The sequence below is a fragment of the Taudactylus pleione genome, unplaced genomic scaffold (genome assembly GCF_031769625.1).
Source record: "Taudactylus pleione unplaced genomic scaffold, aTauple2 ptg000093l, whole genome shotgun sequence".
Lineage (NCBI taxonomy): Eukaryota > Metazoa > Chordata > Amphibia > Anura > Myobatrachidae > Taudactylus > Taudactylus pleione.
In genome coordinates, this window is record NW_028284495.1 from 21,697,360 (window position 1) to 21,716,082 (window position 18,723).

General features: G+C 40.1%; 1 protein-coding gene across 5 annotated transcripts in view; it reads left to right on the forward strand.

Annotated features, from left to right (window-relative positions):
* ZNF521 (zinc finger protein 521) overlaps positions 1-18,723 on the forward strand; it is a 338,210-nt gene that overhangs the window by 29,328 nt on the left and 290,159 nt on the right. For all 5 annotated transcript variants that reach the window (XM_088469597.1, XM_088469593.1, XM_088469592.1 and 2 more), the window contains one exon: positions 14,288-14,467. Coding sequence is in view for 4 of the 5 variants with exons in the window: in XM_088469593.1 (XP_088325719.1) it covers positions 14,288-14,467 (180 nt within the window). In the remaining variant the exon portion in view is untranslated. The remainder of the gene's footprint in view (positions 1-14,287; positions 14,468-18,723) is intronic.

Consider the following 18,723-nt stretch of genomic DNA (forward strand, 5'->3'; position numbering starts at 1 on the left):
ATCTGAACATTTATCTTTTTCAAAGTAGCGTTCTTCATATTCAAAATGATTCAAAGAGGTGCAGTAAATTGTTTTGTGACATCACTTTTAGTGTTGCAGCTGTGGCATTTTTCACTTCATCATCTGTTGAGACCTTCTTTCCGCGCAGTTGTTTTTTCAGGGTTGGGAATGCCCAGAAATCACAGGGTGCTAAGTCTGGGCTGTATGGAGGGTGTTCCGGTGCTGTTCTATTAATTTCAGTCAGTGCTGCCAATAGCCAACAGCAGCAACATGTGGTCAGGGCATTGTCTTAGAGCAAAACCCACTGTTTCTTCAGCAAATGCAGTCTTTTCTTCCTCATGGCTCCACCCAAATGGGTTTTCAGGATGTATGCATAGTAGTCACCATTAATGGTCTGTCCATGGGGAACCCAGTGCTATAGGATCATACAGTGAGCATCAAAGAACAGCAGAAGCATGACTTTACACGCTGAAGGAATCAAACAGAATTTTTTGGGCGGAGTCGAATTTACGTGTTTCCATACACTGGACTGTCACACAACCCACTCGATGTCAAGAAATCTGGTATCCTCTCCAACATTTGAATGGCGTTCTTGCACAATTCAACTCGTCATCGCATCTGCTCTTCTGTGAGATTTCTGGGTACCCTCCGGACATACAGGCGATGCATTTTCAGTCACAATATGCTGTTCAAATGAGATGCCAGGTGAAGCCAAAAGTTTGCGTAAAATTAACCTTCTGTCATTTTGCAACATCTCCGCAGCTTTGGTAATGTTGACATCTGTAACCGCGGTGAATGTTCTCCCAGACTCGCGTATTACCCCCTTTGAAGTGCTTCCACCACAAAAATACTGCAGCACGGCTAATTGTTTCCCCGCTGTATGCTTGCTTTAACATTTTATGAGTTTCATATCCGCTGTTTCCAAGTTTAACACAAAATTCAATCTCACATCTCTGACGTAATCCCACAAGCACGTCCTCCTCATTCGCCATGACAAAACGTAGGAAGATCTTCCACTCGCTGTGACTTAACAAAGAAGACTACGGCAGTCCAACCGCAGGTTCAGACACATATATGTATGAGCTTCACAATAACCAGTATAGCGTTGCCACGTCTACCTATGGGACAGATAAACAGAGGCAGTCTCATAATTTTTCAATCATCCCTCGTAGAAAGCAAATGAGAATTATCCCCTTATTTATCTCATACCCAAAAGAACTGTTTTGAACGAAAGGGTAGCACCTGCATTTGGAATATGACATTCGGTAATTGCCATTTTTTCTTGCAGTGATGGGATTTAATATGTAGCACAAAATACTAATTTGTTACACTAGTATTATTAATATAGTATCAATGCTTATAGGTGATCTATTTCTACCCTTGGTTCATGATGATCTCTCTCTTTTGCACAAAAACTCGTGGTGATTACAACAAGCATCTGTAGTTGCCCAGCTAAAGAGCTCTGTTGGAGATAGGACTCCTCTTCCCATATGCTTCATTTGTATGACCTCAATTAACTTGCTTGACTTTAAGTGTGACCTCTGTGTTGAAGAGTCTCAAAACAAATCTGTAGTGGTGTGCAATATTTCTTGCTCTGGGGGCATCTGCTGTCCATTATTTACATTGCAGTGTTGACCAGTTTATTTTTGGAATAGTTTCTCTTTTTTTCTTTTCTTGTGACATTAGTATAATTTTCCTCTTTCTCTATGTGCAATTTGGAATCTGTATGAGTTAGTAAGCATATAACAACTTTAACTGTGTTTTTGATTTTGCAGCTCATTAAATCAAAGGGTTTACAACATTAATGGATGTATAACATTTTTATTTTTAGGTTATTTAATAAGAATATAGATAACATTTTAAGGGTTGTTTCCTGCACCTTTATAATGCCAGTTAACTGCATCTAAATTCACATTTTAATTACAGGGATATAAGTAGTTTCTTATAGCACATACATATTTTTGAATGGACATATAGGTGAAGGCATGGGTCTTCATTGTAATTCACATCTTCTTTTTCTTTCTTTGTATGAAGGCAGCCTCAAGTGCACATCAGTTGAGTAAGACTTGGTTGAATAACGGAAAATGGTCAGTTAATATTTACATGGTGCATACAAAATTTCATTGCCTCTGTAAAGAGGAAAGAAATTCTGAATTTATAATTTTAAAAAGATTGCAAATTTATTATTTGCCATTTTTTTGCAGGAAGTGCAGAGTGATGTAGTTTTAACATTGTTCAATTTAAAAAAAAAAAAAAAGCTAAAATAGACAAAAACAGGATACAGTATAAAAGAAAAGGATAATTGGAATGTGACTTCTAAACCTGTTGATGATGATTTGTGCAAGCTACAAAGAGCAAAGCTGAACACATTTTTAATTTGACTTTGCCCTGAACAGATTATATTTTTCATGCACTTTGAAAAGGTGGCGAAGAAGGCAATATATATTTGTTTCAATAGAGACCATTCTCCACTGAATGTTACCAAGTTCTACTGCTTACATATACTGTATAAACCACTCTCAACACAACTGAATTACACACATCTGTGCAGTCATCTGGGACTGTAATTTTCTTCCTACCATGCTTAATACCTACACAAAGTATATGCTGTAAAGCTAAAATGTTACCAGGACAGCGATTGTAAGAGACCAAAGGGTTCATGAGCGTGACACACTAATGGTATGATGACTTGGCTTGGTTTTGCCCTAATTACAACTGTTCTTTTCCATTACATCTGAGAAACTTTTTTTTAACCAAGGGAGCTTGACAGTTACATACAACTCACTTTAATTCTTTTAACCGTTTGGAATATCAATGCAGTCCTAGACGAGGTGTAACATTTAAATATTTCAAGGCAAGTCAGGTGCTCACAACCCTTCACTATTAAATGCCTCCTGCTGCTATGCAGCTGTATATAGTTTTTCTCCCTTCAGTCAAGCACTGTGGCTAAGGGAACAAAGCAGCATAGAAAGTTTTGCTGGTGTTCTATTAATGCCTGGTGTTGGGTGGAGAAAGTTTGTGACCCATATCTTTTGGGAGATGTAAATAAAGCTACAATTGTCTTCTATAAAAATCACATGTAGTAATGCCATTAGAATCCATGTTTATGGCTTCAGCTTTTAGTCCAGTATGAATATATAAAGTCTCATACACACTAGGTAAAGCTGGGTACACATACAATATATTGGCCGATCCTGTGGTCCGTGATGGATCGCATTAACCCTTGTATAGTGTGTACCCCCAAATATACCCAATTCATCATTTCATGAATTGGGTGGTCACATTTTCCCATCTGCTGTGCTGTACATCAGATGGGATGATATGACAGACAACACGGTGTAGTTACATTAAGCATGTAATGATGTATCGCATCGTTGTATGACGGATAATAGTGTGTACTGCAATGCAATACATCTTACATCAAATAGCTGGGTTGGCACATCGTTGTGTGACGGATAATAGTGTGTACGGCAATGCGATACATCTTACATCAAATAGCTGGGTTGGCACATCGTTGTGTGACGGATAATAGTGTGTTCGGCAATGCGATACATCTTACATCAAATAGCTGGGTTGGCACATCGTTGACGTGTGTGCCCAGCTTTAGACTAACATGTTTTAATGACACTGAAGGTGCCTACACACTTGGCGATGTGGTCACGATCTGACATTGTGTCCGATTTCCCCTTGAACTGTCGCGAGCAGCTCCCCGGCAGTCGTGGGCACGATTTGGTATTAAAAACTGTCCAATGTGACAAACACTCTATCGTGCCTTCTAACTATTCCAGTGCATCATGGCTGAGATTGTCAGATCTGCCCTACAGCACGATAGATCTGAAGATGCGATGTGCGACTTGCGGGGATGCGCGTCGGCATCGTGAGTGGACACTCACGATTTCGGCATATTTTACACGATTTGTCATCACGATGCGTCGGAATCGGGCAAAACGTGTAAAATATCGCTAAGTGTGTAGGCACCGTTTAGATTGGCTGCTTTTTACCCCTCCACTGTTATTACATTAATATTGTAACCTACAGTATTTGTCAGAGGGACAGGGTTTCAATGCTAGGTGGCACCTGATTGGATGGCAGCCACTTGCACTGTATCCTCTTCTTTTTATTTTTTTTATTTTTAATACATAAAATGTCTGTCATTTACACAGCACATCATACGCGAAGTTCCGTTTATTATGTATACCTTTTTTTTTTTTTTTGTCAATTCTTCATGAACAACCCTGAAGTGACAATTGCTCTACTATATAATTAATGCAAATATACCATGTTACTTGTGCATAATATCTGTATTAGATAAAGCTTTGTGAAAGACACAAACCTGTATGGACACAAACTTGTATACTCATGAGACCAGGAAGGTAAAAAGTTATTTTTATCCTTCAGTAACATAATTAGTCGATATTTTTTTTTTTTATTATTATTTTTTTTTATTTCTCTCTTTTAAATGTTGCTTTCACTGAATGATTGATTTACTCTTATTTTGGCATAGAACTATGCAAAATATTGAAACTTTATTGTTAATGTAAATTGTGGCTTTGAGGAAAGCACTGATTGATAGCTGGGGCATTGACTTCTTAGAAGGAATAAAAGAATAGGTTAAAGCATGAGAAAGTGACCTTCTGAGAATCGATTACATTGGCTTCTCTCTCCTTCCGGAATGGCTTTAATACAACCTTGACTCATTCGTACTTATCAGTAATTGCCACAAAATCTTTATTTGTATTGACAAAACCAACAAAGAAAAAGGAACGGCTGACTTATTTATCAGGCCATTCCAAGTGGTTTCTAGCTCACTGGCAGTGCTGTAGTTGGAATCCAGTACATGTTTTACATTAGTTTAAACTATGTTAATTTTGGGCCATCCCACAGTCACGTATGTGACAAACATACTTTATGGACATATATAATTAAAGTCATCTAGATCATTAATGTAGAAACTGAGCTCAAACTGTACTCAAGTACGATAGGAGGCTACTACCATGGGCGTAACTACCATAGGTGCAAGGGGTGCCGCTGCTAAATATTAGCAGATAATATGATATATGTTGTAGCATCTGACTACTGTATGTACCCTTTTTTTTTTTTTTCATGATCATGTATGTGACAAAATAAGTCGCATCAGACATATTGCCTCTTTAAATTTCTGTGAATAATACATTCCAAATGTGGTGTGATTTGTTTTACAGGCTAGTATAGGACTAGCAAACAAGTCTCACTAAACACAATTTACTAATGCTTTGGCATCATTTCATCATTAAACTATTATGACAGTCATGTAAGGTTCGGAACGGGATGCCAGTGCTCGGGATCCTGACGGTCAAATTCCAACGCTGGCATCCCGACAGGGTTAGGAAACCAACACCTGACTGTAGGTTTCCCAACCCTTCTCTTACCCCTAACCCTGACCCTCCCTCCCCACTGACTAAACGTAACCCTCCCCCTGTATTCTAAGCGTTGACATCCCTCTTGCCAGGATATTGACCGCATCCAGTCATCTATTGTATTAAAATGTATGGATGCCTGATCAGCTGATGATCTTGGTGTCTATATATAGTCCGATTTTAAGTCAGCACTACACAACATATTTTTCCAAAAATCAGTGTTAAATGCAATTCCAAGCCCCTTCAACAACAATATGTTTTCATGAGATTTGCATTGATTACTAGGACCTGCGTCATAACAGTGATAAATAGTGCCCGCCCCCTTGGTGCCTGATGTCATGACGTCATGCAGAGGGGATGGGAGCGACCACACCGGTAAGTGCAGCACTGATTGGAGCGTCCTGAGGTTGCTCTAATCAGCAGCACATACTGCCTGCCAGGAGCATCTAAAGGACGCTTCGATGCCGCCACAGCAGTGATCCTGGCTGCAGGCTGCCATTACAGGCAGGCACAGAAACAGAAAAATAACAGGTGCACAACTCCAAATTACTGATTATATATAAATACATTATGCAATAAAAATTTGCAATAAATAAATAGAGGTTTTTAGCATAATCATGGACAAGGTTATGGGCCTACCCACCATATCCAGGTAACCTCCTGTAGGGTAGGTCCCTAACATATTAGGGTTCAAATCCAGAGCACAGGACACCCCCAAACCAGCTTAGCCGAGCCACTCCTGGGCATCGCTCTAATGAGAAAGGTGAAGTGTAAAGTAAGATCGGTAAGAGCAGCTATGGCTGCATATATAGGATGGAGAAGTGAAAATACAAATATAATAAAAACAAACAGTAAAAGTGTTAAAATGTGTAAAAAAGGAAAAATGTGTTTATAATACGATGCCCTGAAGCAGACCAACCAAAGCAATCCAGGGGACCCACGCCCCAAAAATCAACCCAAAGTGTCACTACAGTATATAATTTGTAGGACGTACCTAAATTGTGCCTATTACTAGTGTGCATTCACAATACCAGACTCCATGCTTTAAACCAATAAGGAAGGGGTGCTAGTCCAGACTGAAGGTGTTTCAGCCTTCAGGTGTGCAAAGAAGCACACTAAATTTCTGTTTCTGTGCCTGCAATAATAACCTTGACAGGTAGCACCTCCCATTATATATATTCAGGGTGTGCAGTCCAGGACCCTTTCTTATACACTCCATTTAGTGTGCTTCTTTGCACACCTGACGGCTGAAACACATTCAACCTGGACTAGCACCCCTCCCTTATTGGTTTAAAGCAATAGTTTTAAACCCACCTAATCCACCAAACTGCTCACAGCTGCTATGGTGATATTGGCAAGGCTTTCAATGGTTTATTTACTCCCTCAGCAAGGATCTGTGGAATTCTATTAGGTGAACAGGGCTTGACAAATCCCGGTCGCCATGGCGACTAAGATTCTAGTCCTGGCGACCGAGTTTTCCAAGTCCCCCCCTCATGACGTCTCTCCCATAGTAACGAGTAGCGGCGGACGCAAGATCGGGGCTTAGGTAAGTATTCTGTTTTGGTTTTTTTTGTGTGTGCGCGCTCGGCTCTATTACAGGGGGCTTACTGCTAGGGGCACTATTACAGGGGGATTACTGCTAGGGGCACTATTACAGGGGGCTTACTACTGGGGGCACAATTACAGGGGCTTACTACTGGGGGCACAATTACAGGGGGCTTACTACTGGGGGCACAATTACAGGGGGCTTATTACAGGGGGCTTACTACTGGGGGCACTATTACAGGGGCTGGTATGGGCATATTGCAGAATCTGATGACCATTAAAGAGGCATGTGTGGTGATTGATGCATGTGGGGAGGTTGAAGGGCACTGAAAATGCATGTGTGGTGGTCTATACAAGCTTTCATATATTTTGGTAATGGACGATGGTCTGGCTCCTAAACTTTTAAGATGGCTCCTAGATTTTTCAAAAATTTGTCGAGCCCTGAGTTAGAAGCAGTGGCAGAAGACACACATGATGGGTGTGGTTCATTAGATCAACAACAAAAAAGTTGACAATGTATAGGTCAACACCAAATGGTCGACATGGATGTATGTTGACAGTTACAAAAGGTAGACAGTCCAAAGCTCAACATGGGTTTGGTCAATGCAAAAATGGTAAACAATCTTCACCCTAACCCTACCCTTGGTGCCTAAACCTAACTGTCCCTATGCATCAGGTTAAGTGCTTAGCCCTAACCGTCCCTCCTAGTGCCTAATCCTAAAAAAAAAAAAAAAAAGAAAAGTGTTGACCATTTTTATATCACCATTTCCATGACTACCTTAATACACGGCAACCTTTTTGTGTGTCGACACTTTGTCCCTGTCGACATATTGACTGTCAGCCATCTGTTGTCGACCTATTCAGGGGCAAACGCAGGATTTCGAGAAGGGGGTTTCCAAATGCTTGAGGACAGAAGGGGGTTTCCATGAAGAGGACAGAATTAGCCCTTAACTAGCTTTAATATGCGTCGTAGTGTATGCGTAGTGTATGTCATAATACCAATATATACAGGACCAGCGATCACAGTAATACATTAGAAGCGGCAGTAGGGCCATCCTGTCTGAGCTGAATCTTTTTATTTCACATGTGGACACCATTCCAGAGCATGGGAGCAAAATGGGAGTCTGGGGGAGCAGCAGAGGAACCTAGCACTGCCCTGGACATATATGTACATATTAGTCTCCTCATGCACTGGATAACCGTATTAATAATTAACCCTATAGATGGTCTATAGCAGTGCAACACTAACAGTGCATGTTTTCCAGATCTCCTAGTTGGTGCACAGGTGTATTCATCCCTGGCTGGTACATTTTAAAAGATCCCACAGGTGGTGCTAATTATTTAATTTGTGAAACATGCAGAACTAGTAAATTGTTTTACATACTGTTTCTATTGTGTTCATGGTGTGGACTCGGGAGGGGGGGTTCAGGTAACCGAAACCCCTATGTTTGCCTGTGCTATTAATCGTCAAACTTTTTACTGTCTGTCTTTCATCCGGAACCCCACATGATAACTCTGATAATTATTATTCTCCTTCTTGGCAGCTCTACATTTCCTCTGTTGTTCCTTAGCTACCTCAGTTTGTTTCTTTCTCTCTTTCTTTGTCATCGTTATGGCCTTTTTCTCCCTTAACATTTTCTGTCATTTTCCTTCTTTCTTCTTTAAAACTGGCATCATTTCTTTTTTTTTTTGGGGGGGGTAATAGCTTCTCTGATTTTCTGCCTTCTTTGCTTTTTGTTCAATGTCCATCTTTGATTGCAGAATAAACATATATAGTTTTAAATCCACCTCCTTCCTTTAAACACCATCAGGGAAATGTTATAGCCTGTGGGATGCAGGCATTCGTGCAATTGCAGTGCGTTTGCCTGATGTTTTAAAGCAGCAGTAATTTAAAAGTCAAAACCAGGTTGGGCTTGCCTTTTTAAATTATAGCCGCTTTAACACATCTAGCAGACTCACCGGAATTGCCAGCATCTCGCAAGCTATTATATTTCCCCTATGTAATATAAACAGGAAGTTGTTACTAATGACCTCTAGTGAGAATATCACAGAATTAACAACAAAAACATTGCTCTCTTGTGAGAAAATAAACAAAATAATAATGTCACATGCATGACTCATTTTATGTCACTTACCTGACCGCAGTATCACATACATGACCATTATAAATTCTAATACAAATTTTTTTTTATGTGTATGTGTGTATATAATATAATATCGCTTAAGTTAATTGCTTTTGCAGTAAAACATTTTGTAATGTAAACCATATTATCTTGGGGGGGGGGAGAGAGATTGTGCAAAAGCTCATGTAATTGAAAATGCCCTAAATATTTTCTGATGTACAATATACCCAGAATGCAACAATTTTTTTTGGTGGTGCAATTTATTTCCGAATACATTGATAATGCATACACAAAGGACCTTTCAAGTGAAGTATAGAAAGTTAAAGTAAAAACATACAGAACCATACCTTAAATACAGGATTTCTGAATATTTGCACAACACCCAAAATATGCAATAGATCTAAGTTTTTGAGACAACAATAAAGTTAACCACAAAAAGATCTCACATTTTTCAGTATAAATGTAGAAGGGGCATATCAATTAGGTGCGTGATTTTTGTGGTAAAAATAAACGGCGGCCATCGCAAATAGAGTAATTTTTACCACAAGACCTGGGGAACAGCCTGTAGCCTTAAAAAAAAATAATATATATATATATATATATATATATATATATATACAGTATTGAGTAACAGTAATGATGTTTAATACTGTCCCAAATAAAAATATTGACATTTTTAAAAATGCTGGAAATGTCTCATTTCTGCTTTTTTATTTTTTTTTTATTTTTAAAGTTTTTAACACCAATAATGACAAGTGATTATTGGACTAATTAAGCTAATTGGGAACTGCCTAATTAGCCGGAGGTGTCTAAAAAAAGTACTCACATTTTTATCTTAAAATAGGGATTTTTAAAAACATTTGCACCTGCTCTGAAGCTGTGCCAAAAAAAAAAAAAACTCACTCCGCAGGGAAAAAAAAAACTTGCGCCCAATTGAACACCAAAAACCTTGTGCCTGTGGAAACATATTGTTTAAAAATTTGCGCACAATTGAATATGCCCCTAAGTGTTTTTCACCACAATTAAAAAAAAAAAAAAGTTGCACCTTGATTTTAAATTTCATGGAATGACATTTTGTATATTTTAATATTTTTGTTTAGCTGACTAAATAGTTATTCTATTGCCTGAAGTTGTCTTACGTGTTTAAACAAAGCATGTAGGCTGTCATTTTCACTATTATAAATGATGAGCCAATACTCCTGTCTATAAAGCCTATCGGTTAACTGTGACTTGACACCGTCATCTTCTGTAGACCTAAATGATTAAGGTCAGAACTTATGTCCTTATAGTGCGGTTTGTAGCTTTAAAAAAAACCAAAAAAAAATGTATCCCCATTTGATTCTTAATAGTAATTGGCAGCAGGCCACGAGACTCAGAAGGGGTAGGTCAAGTTGGAAGGAGAGGGTTGTGTGGCTTCATTAATCATCAATTCAGTGCAGCAATTCTTGGTATTGGGGATGGGGCCGTGATAATGCGATTTGCATTAGGCATGAATGCTTCATCACCCCCCTTTACCACCAAATTCACTGGAGAAGTAGGTGGGATCTGGGAGGCTGATCTACTCTCCTAGGAGTGTGGTAGAACTAAAGTCAATTCTGTGAGAGTAGGCAAGAATGGTACAAACACTAACATCTACATGTCATCCATGCTAAAAATAAACAACTTTGCACATCATTTTATTTCATTTTACATTATCCTGCCACGTTTCTGTTTCTATCGGTAGCATAGTCACTATTATTGGGTTCTACAATATTGCTGGTGGTCTGACAATTGCCAAGTTCTTGGACCAGTAATAGTTTGATATCTGAAGTCCCAGCTTTCGCCACCTTGTAATAACAAGACATAATTGTATTCAATCAAGACAAAGGTTCCATTGGTAGCAATGTCTCAGTGCCTGCCATGCACAGTTGTACTGCATTGTTTGTATGCTTTATGGGGGTCATTCAGACCCACTCGCGAATGGCAGTACGCTCGCAAGTGGGTCGATGTTCCCCACTGCGCATGCGCACGACGGAGGGAGCTCCGTCGTGCGCATGCGCGAGACCTGGCGAGCGAAGGACTTTCCATCGCTCCGGGTCTCGCACCAAAGGGGGCGTGCTGTCGATGTTGATTGACAGCACGCTCCCTTTGGTGGGCATGCCGGGGGCGTGCCTGCCAGGCGGAGGTGTTCCTATGGGAACGCCTACCGTCTGAAGCCGGCCCCACTGACATCACTAGTGATGTCAGTGGGAGTGATTTTGGCTCTGATCGAGCCAAAATCACTCCAGGGCTTGCGGTTGAGAAACCCGACCACAGGGTTTCACTCGCAAGTCCGATGGTCGCAATGGTCAAGACCATCGCGACCATCTTGTTGGACGCTCGTATATGCTGTGGGTGGTGACCCACAGCTATACGAGCGTCCAGGAGGACGCTCCATTTTAATGGAGGTGGGCCCTGATTCAGAGCGAGCGCTCTGGTCAGAGCGTCCGGCTCTGAATCAGGGCCAATGTCCGTTTTATTGTGACAGCATACAGGAAATGCTTACCTGGCACTATATATGCAGACAACATATATTTTGCATACAGTACATTGATTCTAACAGGGCAGTTTTATACACTTGTACGAAACGTGGCAGCCGGCAGTGTGCAATTTCTAGATTATTTTTTAAACTGTTCTGTTCAATAAACTGTGAGACAATTTGCCTCCCGTAACAGCATCTCCAATATTGAAAATGAAGCTAAAATATGAACATTCAAATCTATTTTCCATTTAATGAAATAAAGCCTGGGATATTGATTTGCATTTCTTAGCTCGATTCTTTCTTTAATAGAGTATGCCAATCCTATGATTTGTGCCTATTCACGTGGTTTTTCCAGTTTCTAGTCTGTTTTGTAAGCAGGGGAAAATGATCTGTGCTAGGCTCTTCAGGAGGATTTGTTCGTACTATTTTAAAGACGTTGTTAGAGCCTATCTCACTGTTGTTTTGCAAATAAAATTATGTTTTTGTTTTATTCCCACCCCCTTGTACTGTGTGTCATGGTTACATTATTATAAATGCCATTCGTGATGGAATGCCTGTATTAACAATTACTGTCCGCTCTTTAGTGAGGACATATCCATGTTCAATGGGTCCTCTAATATATAAATAACTAGTAACATACATATATCCATAACTCAACCATCCATCTCTTATGCTTCTGAAGATGTCCACACACAAGCCAAGCACAACCACGGGGGTCCTTGTTGAAACTGTTGTGCCCTTCATTTGTGATCATGCGTCCGGCGGTAAATCATACCAGTCCCCAATAGACATACGGCTTTCACACTTATTCGTTTATTCATGTGTCTACCTGCCAGGATTAGTATAATTATGATTATTTAGCTAAAGGGAATTTAAAATTCGTATATATGTACGAAAATTACGCTAGATGTGTAGGATTGCGTCATACTGATTTTCTGACACCCCCTTCCCTCGCTGTTGCTTTAGTCGCAAGGGACATTCATCTTCCTCCTCAACCAATGTTTCCCAATCTAAATACTATTTTCTCTATTACTGCTGCCCAAATGCTTTACAAATACATAAATATAAATTTGCATTACGTTTCAAATAGACAACTTGTATTAAAATATTTTTTGAACTGAAAGTCCCAAAAACAGGGACTGCTCTGTATTCTAGTTCTACAACAACAACTACTGTAGGGCATTGTGCTGCTTATGTCTGTTGTGATTGCTTGGTATAAGAGTGAAATATGCTGTAATGATAAAATATGTCTTAAATTATAAAAGATCTGCAGTTTTCAGAATTTGTTTGATTTGTCCCAGTAATTTGTGTTTTTATACAGAATATTTCAATTGATTTGTTCTTGTAAAGCCGGGTACACACTAAGACGACCTGCAATTGTGACGATGTTCAGGGTGATTTACCTTCACCCCGGACATCGTATGACAGCCGGTACACACTGCAGCGATTTATGAATGAAGGAACGATCACTTGTTCCATCCTTCATTAATAAGAATGGTGCCGCATGCAATATCATCAGGTTTGATGTGCAGCACATCAAACCTGACGGCGTCGCATGGCCAAATCGGAATGACATTGTGCCTATATAATAGTCTCACACACACCTATGCATTTGTTTTTTTCTTTGCCCTATTGGCCAAAAATGTATATTAGATGAAGTTGACTTGAAGTTTTCAATAATTTGAAAAACTACATAATTTTGTCAACTTGTCTGACATAATGAATGGCACTTAAATGGACAACTACGGTTGGGACTACTCTTTCTCATAGTTATCTAGCTATTGTCTATTAGATAGCAAAAAAACTATGCCACAAAATAGTGACTGATCACACAACTGACTCGGAAATGCAGAATGTCGATCAAGCCTTTCTTCTCAGTTGAGTAATGTTTAGATGAAATATTTGTAACACTGATTTCCTATTGAATGTTTTAATCTATTGTTAGTAGTGATGACTTAAGTTTTACAATTTTATGTAGACCCTTATTGATTGATTTGTGTGTTTGAGCCATCTGTGGTGTTGGAGCAAAACACTGTGGATGCATGGAAATAAAAATTTAAACTTTTTAGCTATTAACGAGATTGCCACCTAGCTAGTGACTTCTTATGGAGTGTTGACATTGTCAAGCCGGGTACACATTTAACGATGTGTGTACCCAGTGATGGGATCCGCAACGGGCCGACATATCAGACTTTCTGTACACACTAGACGATCAAATGCCCGACCACCTGATATGTCTGCTCCTGCTGCATCCCGCTGCATGGAGTTGTCGGTTGCATTGTCAGGTTGGCCTGCATGTAGGTCCGACCTGATGATGCGACTGACTGACCCCACAGGAGCGTGCACCGGATGATATAGAGCACACACACTAGATGATTTCAAAGGATATGTCATTCCGATGTGTCAGAATCGGGCATAACGTTAAAAAAAATCGACTAGTGTGTACGCACCTTCAGTGTTGTTATGTGTTTAGATATCAGCTGGTGCTTATGCAATTAAAAATTACTATCCAGTTTATTGCCATATCAGATAAAAATAAATCTGTATCCAGTGACAGCCTAATAATTATACAATATAAAATCTTAGTTCCCTAATTTCGGTTTAATTTTTTTTGTGTATATATTTATTTATTTTTTATTGGTAATTATTATGTTTTGAAACTAACCCTGGTTTTTGAACTGCCTGCAATGTTTTTCATAGGTCCAATCTTTTTTCTTTTTCAGATCCCAACTGTAAACTAGACGATAAATCTGAAGATGGTGAAGCGACAGATTGTAAGAACAGGCAGGAGGAGGGGGAAGAACTAGAGGAGGAAGCTGCTCACAGCTGTGACAGTTGCCTTCAGGTGTTTGAGTCACTGAGTGATATCACAGAACACAAGATCAGTCAGTGTCAGCTGACAGGTAAATAACTCTTACTACAGGCTGACAATTTCCCTTCATCTTTATTTGACCTTAAATGTCTGCTTGTAAGCCGTTTCCTACACTTCACTGTTTGTTTATACAAGGGCTATTGTGTGTATTCCTGCTCTGTAGTAATAACTTGTGTATGACCTTTTCAAGAGAAAATAATTTTGTCTGAAGACCTGACCGAGTGATGGAGAGACACCCTATAACACATGCAAATTGCTGCTAACTTGCCTGTTGCATAAATCAAATAATGGTTGGGTATATTGCAGGTTGAACAAAACGTGCAGTGCAGAAACATTGCCCATTTTCTTACATAATTCTAATTGGATACAACTGTTATTATTTATTACACTGACCAGGAACAAAAGCATTTGGCGTTTGCTGGTTATTTTCCTTAAGGAACAAAAATGAAACTCTCAAAATGTGTTTTAGTCCTGCTGATCAGGGCTGTAAGAAAAATCAGGTGGTGATAGCTGCAAATATTAAAATTTTCTGTCTGCTTAGGACTGTCTTCTGTTAATCTGTGTTATACATGTAATAAAATGATAGTAGCAAAAGACTGAAGAAACAAGCTTTAAAGGACAATGCAACTGAAAATCCGGTTTTGGGTGACGTTTTTTTAAATTGATTTACGTAGCATTCTACCCAAATCATTTGGGAAGGGGGGTCTGTCATGGCTCAGTGATGTGCTCCTAGCTTCAATCTGTGGGCATTGTGGAGTTGGCTGCCAATACAACACTGGTGAAGCCTGCCTTGGTGGGAGCAAAGAGATCATCCCTGGACCAGGACCAGTGGCGTATCTATAATGGGTCCAGGGTGTGCGGGGCACGGCCCCCGGGTCCAGGGGGGCCCCGCACCGCACACCCTGCACCCATAATTTTTAAACTTACCTGTCCGTGGTCCCGCGTCGGGTGTCAGCGCTGCTCAGAACACCGGAAAAATGGCCGCCGATGCCATTTTCCGGCGTTCTCCGCATGCGCAGTAGACTACTGTGCATGCACAGAACGCCGGTAAATGGCCGCCATGGACATTTTTCCAGCGTTCTGTGCATGCGGAGTAGACTCCGGGCACACTCTAGTGCCCGGAGTCTACTAATGCTCCGGTGGCTGGCCAGCCGCGTCAGTCGGCTGCCAGCCACTGGGGAGAGAGGAGGGGGCCCCGCACGGGGAGTGCGCACGGGCCCTCTCCTCTCTTAAAACGCCCCTGACCAGGACAGTAAATTGTGGATGCTCTCCGTTATATCCAAGGCTTGTAATATTTTGGATTTAACATGTGGAATTGTAGACCCTAAAAGATCCTTTAACCAAAATCACAAGTTACCTTGTGCAGAGAAGCTACTACTAATAATTGCAGACAAATCTGCAAAGGCTCACATAACTTAACAGAACTTGAGATGATGGTTATTGCACTCGGAGAGGCTAAAACTGCATTGTCCTTCAAAGGGATTGCTGATAGGAATTATGTGTGTAAGTAAATATGCCCACCTTGATAGCTAATCTCCTCCTATATTTAGCTCTGAAAAACTCCTAAAACTTTTACAGGTATTTTTTGTGAAAGTTATTATTATTCGCTCCTAAACATGCAAAATTTGATTATAGGTTTAGTGATGCTTTTACTGAGCAAATAAAATCACAAATTGATCAAGTATAACTTAGACTTATTAAAATAAATAAATGAAAATCCACCACCACTTGCAAATGCGGACAACATGGGAAATGCTCATTGGTCTTCCCGATGCTGCTGAAACACCAGTATCTGCCCTATTGTTTAACTTTTCTTAGGAAATACTGATAATGAGTGTAAGCCCATAACCAACTGACAGTCCTAAGTGTTCAATGATGTACCTGATATAGTGTTGAATTAAAAGTACTGTAGCATCTTTTGCAAGTCAGGGAATCAGTGTGTCCAACCATATTTATATAATCAGTCAACATGGGGAAACTAGGTAAGTGTCTAAACCAGCCCTGTATAGGGTTATATAGCCACAATGCCTAAGGCAGCATAATGTGAAGAGAGGGATGGATAGGTGGAATGACCCAGAAATCTTTCACTGCAGGTTTACGCTCTATATTCTAATAGTGGAGTAACTTCAGTGGTCCTGCTTAACATGAAATAATGTTTAACATTTACTATATGATGGGGGAGGTAATGTGACATGTTATTAATGTTTGCCAAATATTGCCCTTAATTTGGGGTTAAGTGAAGAATTTTGCAGCCGTTAGTTTGCTTGTACTTCTCTCTTGCTCCTAATTAATATCTAATAAATATTTAATAAAACAAATTATCGTAGACTGATATCCACGTTTTCTGGGATAATACAGTATATTTGCAGATAAATTAGACAATTTGTTTTTGCATTTACAGAATTTCCCCTTCTAGTGTTGGGTTTGGATATGAAGCTATACATATTTATTTAATTAATCTGTTAATTAATCTTATTTGATGTTAATAGTATCCAACAATACCCAGATAAACATTTTACATTATATCTAAGAAACATGCATACACCTTTATGTACATTATGTAATTTACATAAAACGTGAAATTCTAATTTAACATTTGTTGCCTAAAGCTCTTGCCTGCAACACCTTGCAAGCATTCTTGTATTTAGGCAATATTTCTATAATTGCAAAATGCCTGTCAGGCCAGGTTACCACTGGGACAAAATAGATTCAACTGTAGTGCCATAACAGGGCTTCCAAGCGCCCTGTGCCGACCCTGCCCCTGAGTGCATGACGTCGCACAGAGGGCACGGGGCTGCCAGCATTGGGAAGTGCACGGAGTGTAACTGGTTCACCGAGGTGACAGGTTTTACTGGGGGCTGCAGCCCTGCAGCACCTAGGTAAAATCGGCCACTGTGTCTGATCTAGCCTTTAAACCAAAGAAATGTATGTTTTTCTCATGTATGTATCCAATGTATAAAGATTATAATTGTGATATTAAATATAAACTATGATACCCCACTCTCAGGTCACCTTATATTTTCAATTCAACAAAAATTCAACCAGCCATTAAATTAACGGGTACTAGTTGCCCTACTCCATTATGAACACTGGGGTTCTCCCAACTGCAAGCTTCTCTTGATATAGGTGTTACTGCAGGAATGAAGATGGCAGCTCCAGTTCCTGTTAGTCCAACAATGAACAGTTCAGTGATCCCATGTCCTGAACTAACCAGGTAGAAGCCAAGACTTAAACACCAAGTGCCTCCCATTGCAGAACACACCAAATATTTGGGCTCACATTAACAGCTGTCAAATTACCAGAGGCAAAGGTACCACCCCTGGGATGTGTATACAGTTCCCGAGTGATGGTATTGGGTGGCCTGACTAAATATGCTGGTTTAGATGATACTACACAACACTAGGGTTTCTCCATACTCCCTGCAGATTTGGCTCCAGGGAGACTAATGAGGTTCCTCCTGGAACGGTGGCTAATCCACGATGTTAAGGGGATCAGTCTAATAAATTAAGTGAACCTCCCCTGTTTAATCCATTATATGCTTTTGTGATGTCACAGCATTTCCAGAGGGAAGGAGAGAGAATGCACTGCCCATATGTTAGAATGATAGTCCAAGTAACATATAGGGTACCAATCATGTGATCGATACCCTCCAGACAATTACCCCCTAATTCACATGGTAACATAATAACAATCACATTATACACCTCCACAACATCCCTCCAAGATAAACTTTACATAATTTCATCAAAATACCTCCTAGAACTCAAGGACCTATAGATACATATATGTATTGGCTATAGTTATTCACATGGTAGCTATGTTATGGAAAAACGCTATTGTAGTTCTAGAGCACACTTCACTAGTACAACTTAGTACAAGAGAATGCATTGTGTCTGTTGAAAGCGACAAGTCACACTAGTTAGATAATCTTAAGGGCCCCATACATGGTGCGATATGCACCTTGCGATGCGACGGCTGATATGACGACCAACATATCTAGCGGTCCCCACACACGGAGCGAGCCGGTGGCCGACCGCCCGATATGCCGGCACCCCCCTCCCCGACCCACATAGTGCTGCATGGGTTTGTTCGTCAATCCCCCAGATCAATTTAACAAGCAGAAAGATCTGCTTGTTAAACGACTGACGAACCAAAGGGAGCACGCAGTGTACGATATCATGCCCACAAACGTAATGATATAGCGGTGATATCGTTCAAAACTGCCGGATCGGTCGCTATATTGCTCCATATGTGGGGCCCTTTAAGGCTTCGTTATGTGAGGTAGTT